This window comes from Rattus norvegicus, chromosome 9, assembly GCF_036323735.1.
Source record: "Rattus norvegicus strain BN/NHsdMcwi chromosome 9, GRCr8, whole genome shotgun sequence".
Lineage (NCBI taxonomy): Eukaryota > Metazoa > Chordata > Mammalia > Rodentia > Muridae > Rattus > Rattus norvegicus.
Genome location: NC_086027.1, coordinates 84,203,162 through 84,208,223, shown reverse-complemented (window position 1 = coordinate 84,208,223; position 5,062 = coordinate 84,203,162). Strand labels below are relative to the sequence as shown.

Genomic DNA, 5,062 nt, shown 5'->3' with positions numbered 1-5,062 from the left:
TGTGTGTATGTGTTCATGTGTGTATATGTTCGTGTGTGTATATGTTCGTGTGTGTGCGTGTGTGTGTGTGTGTGCGTGTGTGTTATCTAATATCCTGGCTCTGTTCATAGAAAAGGTCTAGAGTCAGAGCCCTGTTGGTAGCCATTATCCACCTAACATCCAGATCCTGGCCTCTAAAGTCAGCCCTACTCAAAGCTACCCAGCCCTGTAGATCAGTGGCCACTTCCACATTGCAGAGAGAATGAAGACAAAAAACCTGGTACCTCTCGGACTGACAAAAACAAAGGCGAGTTTAGTGATTGACAGGGTGTTTCAAAGGACACTGGAATCTGATTCAAGAACCTGTCACTGGCTTGTTTGGGGATAATTTGAATATCAAGAAGAGTAATTGTGGTGACTGAACAATGCACATTGAATTTATAAATAGTAATGTTCGAAAATAGAAAAAAAAATCACAAGAATACTCCAGTTAAACCCGTTACCCTCTATCGAGGCAACCATTTCAACGACTCCTTAGTGTGCAACTGGGTGAAGAGCAAAGGTTAAGAAGAACACATTCTACTCCAGTTGGCAATGCATTCAGGGCAATGACAAACAGCTGCTAAACGTCCAAAAAAGATGAAAAAAGAAAAGAAAGAGAAAGCACATTTGTAAGCTGGAATGAAATATTTTAATAATCACCTCTGGGGACTAGAGCTGTAGCTCAGTGGTGTGGGACTTGTCCAGCACATCGGAGCTGCTGAGTTCACCCTAAGCATACACAACGCAGAGGATGGGAGCTATGAAACTAGATGGAAAGTGGATGGGGCTGGAGAAATGGCTCAGTGGTTAAGAGCACTGACTGCTCTTCCAGAGGTCCTGAGTTCAATTCCCAGCAACCACATGGTGGCTCACAACCATCTGTAAAGAGATCTGATGCCCTCTTCTGGTGTATCTGAAGACAGCTACAGTGTACTTATATATAATAAATTAAAAAAAAAAAAAAAAGACTTGTTAGATGGAAAGTGGATGGTTGATGGGGGACTGGATGTTCCCGCAGTGCTGACATATCCCACGGATTTCATGTTCGTGCTCATCAGATAAAAAGAGGTGGGGCTGGGTCTACTTTAGAGTAGTTATCCATTTTAGCATCTCTATGTAGTAGCATAACCAGGTGTTAGGCATCTCCTGGAATAAAGCAATATTCTGTTTACATTTTAAAAGATACAACCCAATTGGCCCTTCAGGAATACTGTCTACTTTACACAGGGGAATACAGGGGACATGTGTGCTGCAGAAAGGGGCAATGCAGGGACCTCAACCATGAGGCAAATTGAGAAGATGAGGAGTGCACAGAAAATAATGACCTGCTTTCTATTCTATGCGACAATGGGAAAGGTGAAAGAGGGCGACTTTGGATATATATGCTAAGCTACAAAGAATTAAGAACAAAATTATATTCAGCCAGGTAGTGGTGGAGCAGGCTTTTAATCCTAGCACTCAGGAAGCAGAGGCAGGCAGATTTCTGAGTTTGAGGTCAGCCTGGTCTACAGAGCAAATTCTAGGACAGCCAGAGCTACACAGAGAAACCCTGTCTCAAAAGCAAGAAACAAAACAAAACAACAAAAAAGGAGAAGGAGGAAAGGAAAAGGAGGAGGAGGAAGAGGAGGAAGAGGAAGAGAGAGAGAGAGAGAGAGAGAGAGAGAGAGAGAGAGAGAGAGAGAGAGAGAATAATTAAATGTAACAGTGATCCTTGGTTGGCTCCTATTTGAACAAACAGCCAAAAAGACATTTTGGAAACAGTTCGAGATAGTTGAATATGAATTGAGTTCTAAATGACAATATTGTAGGAAAATGTCCCTATTTCTTAGAGAAGTATATTGAAATATTTATGAGAAATTTCATAATGTCTATCATAAATATTAAAAAAGAACAAACACACCCCAAATGCCAATAACTGTGAAGTATAGATGAGTGTTGTTTCCCACCAGACCATTTTGCCCTAATTTAATTTATTATTCTCCCCCCCCATGTGTGTGTGTGTGTGTGTGTGTGTGTGTAGGAGGACGTGCCACTGCACTCATGCAGAGGTCAGAAGGCAACATAATAGAGTTGATTTTCTCCTATCTTTATATGGATTCAAACAATCAAACTCAGGTCATTGGGTTCGGATAGTGAATGTCTTTACCTGCTGAGCAGGCCATCTCACAAGACCCATATTGTGTTAAAAACAAAACAAAAAGAACAACTAGACAGCAAAAAGGCAATGTAATTAATCCGAACCTTAGAAAGCTCACTTTGTAGCTCACTGGATAAATAAGAGTATTAAAAAGCCACCGAGGAAATCACTGTGATAAGGCTTGAGGAAATGGTCTAACCAGAGCAGTTGGTAGGGGGGGAGGGGTGGTCTGATGTGATGTGTACCTTATGTAGAAATCACAAGACCGTTGATAAGCTTGAGACAGGAAGCTAAGGGACACTCAGAGCTAACAACAAATGGTAATACTCACAGCGGTGCCGCTGGAGAAGCAGTGCATCTGATGTTCTGTAGCAAGCAGGATACTACAGGAGGTGACAATGGACTATTTCAAATTAGCTGACAGAGAAGATTGAGTGTTCCCAACACAAAGAAATTATACGTGTCTGAAGTGATAGATATGCCAGGTATGTGGATCTGATCATTACACATTGTGTGCATCCGTGTACATTGGTGTACAATTGCTATGTACCAACTGAAAGAAAAACAAACACTGGACAAGAAAACAGTCTCGAGAGGCAGCTAAGTAGACTGCAAGAAGAAAAGAAGTTAACGCTTAGGAGTGTTTACGATGTGGCGGTCCAGGTCTTGCTGCAGTGTCTAGTTACATAAATTCTCACCGCCACCTTGTAGGGCAGATGCTTTCTTGCCCCTTCAGACAAGAGTACGCAACTAACTCAAGGCTATCCCAGCGAGAGTGCCTAGCCATCTCTGATTTTCGGGATGACGCCAGTAGTGGTAATGGAGTTCCTGTTCTGGTCTCTTAAGCTTCTTGTATCACGGTTTATATTCCCTGGCTCACGTATCTTTCCTGTTCCCAATAGAACTTGAGTCCTTCTTACCAAACCTGAGCCAGGGTGGCAGAGGCAGTGGACCTGAAGAATACAGGTCAGGAGTGGGTGGACCCAGTGGGAATTCTAGGGAGGAACCTACTATTTGGTGGAGGAGGCTTAGGTTGAGTAGCTCCCCGGCTGAGAGGGGGCTCTTACGCCAGTATGACGCAAATAGGCCTAAGAGCCGGGGGTGGAGATGTCGTCATTGCACGCCTGCAGTTGGCCGGGTCGCCTCAAGAGGGGCAAGTAGACCCCGCCTTGGAGGTGGGTGGGGAGTGGCAGACTCCGCCTAGGCTCCTGGGTTGACTCCCACCAACGTCGCTGAGACTCTGGCCGGAGAGCGAGAGCTCAGAGCCGGGAAGGATGAGGCGCCCGCGGCGGCCCGGAGGTCCCGCGGGCTGCGGGGGCTCCGAGGGTTCCGGGGGCCTTCGGCTGCTGGTCTGCCTGCTGTTGTTGAGCGGCCGCCCCGGGGGCTGCAGCGCCATCAGTGCCCACGGTCAGGAGGAAACTTGATTGGGGGGGGGGGGCGTCGCGAAAGCAAGAAGCTTATGTAGGATAAATGTTGGGGGGGGGGAGTTACGGGGTGAGGAAGATGAGAGGAGATGAAGTGAGACGTTGGGAGACGGAGGTGAGGAAAGGGGCGTAGGCCGGGAGGTGGAGCCGAGATTCGCAGGCGGGACCTGGAAAAGTGGGCTCCAGGGAAGACTAGGTTCAGGAGGAGGGGTGGGGGTGCGCGCGAGTCGAGGGATTTATGGGGACTACAGGACTGTAGGAGAAGCCAGAGGCATCGAGGTAGAGACCCGAGATGAAGAATCGGAAGCCGAGAAGGAGAATTGGCGACCACCAGCGGCAGGAGCCTCTCCCCAGTCACCCAGTCCCAGCTTCCCTGGAGGATTGGTTAGAGACAGAGAGCAGGGTTATCTTCTAAGTCTAGAGAGGCCTTTTGCTGAGAGTTGGTCGCCTATAAGAAGGGGGATACGCGGGGGAGGGAGCGGAAGAGGAGTAAAAGGGGAGGGTCCTCTCCTTGTCCCCCTCCCCACAGCTGGGCCTGGTGCTGACTCACATCTAAGCGGACATAGTCAGCGCTGACTCATGGGCCCGGGATGGGGGTGGGAAGGTGGCGCGTGGGGGAAGGGGCGCAGCCTCTCCATCTGGCTCCCTCTTTCCCTACCCTGGCTTGGAGGCCAGTGCACGGTACTTCCTGTGAGGCTGAGAGTTAACAAGACAGAGCGAAAGAAAGAGCTCCTGTAGCCACTCCTTGTGTCCTGCCACCCTTCCCTTGGTAAACCTCTTCTTTCCCGACGTGGCCTTAACTCCTAGCTCCAGCACCACGGACAGCATCACCAACTCGGGGGTGCCTGGGACAGGCTGCCTCAGAATCAAGCACCTACACACCTTCCCTACTACGCGGGGAAGGGGGGGTGCTGGAGTTTCCGCCTCTAGTTCCAAGCCACTGCGATTAGGATGTTTTGAAAGATTTGGGGAGCTACTGTTTCCTCCCATGTTCCAAGTCCCACCTTGGCAATTTGAGACTTTTAAAGACTGAAACTCCAAAGCTAGACCCCATACTTCCTCAAGAATTCTAGGCCTTGGGGTTGGAGAGATGGCTCAGTTAGTGGGGTGCTTGTCATTCAAGCATGAGACCTGAATTTGGATCTTCAGCGCCCCTATAAATCCATGCATAGTGACGATGACTAACCCCCGTGCTGGGACAGTGAGACAGTCAAATCCCTTGGGTGTGCTGAGTGAACAATAGGTTCAGTGAGATACCCAGTCTTGAGAATATAAAGTAGGCAACAGGTGTGGAAGATGCCCAACATTGACCTCTGGCCTCCATACACATGCACATACATAAATTTGTATAGGGGGGTAGACGGTGTGTTCCGGGTCTCTTCCCTACTGTGCTCCCAACTTAAAGACTTCCTTAGAAAGAAATAACGGGCTAAATCTGCATCCCCTATTTCTAAGCCATCTGACCATTCTCTGTGTTCTG

General features: G+C 48.1%; 1 protein-coding gene across 9 annotated transcripts in view; it reads left to right on the top strand.

The window, feature by feature from the left end:
• Positions 1-2,859: 2,859 nt before the first annotated feature.
• Positions 2,860-5,062, top strand: part of Ptprn (protein tyrosine phosphatase, receptor type, N) — a 15,689-nt gene continuing 13,486 nt past the window's right edge. For 3 of the 9 annotated variants that reach the window (XM_017596230.3, XM_017596229.2, XM_063266535.1), the window contains exons 1-2: positions 2,860-2,974; positions 3,061-3,333. In XM_017596230.3, coding sequence (XP_017451719.1) covers positions 2,875-2,974; positions 3,061-3,333 — 373 coding nt within the window. In that variant the 5' untranslated portion in view covers positions 2,860-2,874. Of the gene's footprint in view, positions 2,975-3,060; positions 3,566-3,785; positions 3,967-5,062 lie in introns of those variants that run through there. The other 6 variants (XM_063266538.1, XM_063266537.1, XM_063266536.1 and 3 more) reach the window with 5 other exon arrangements.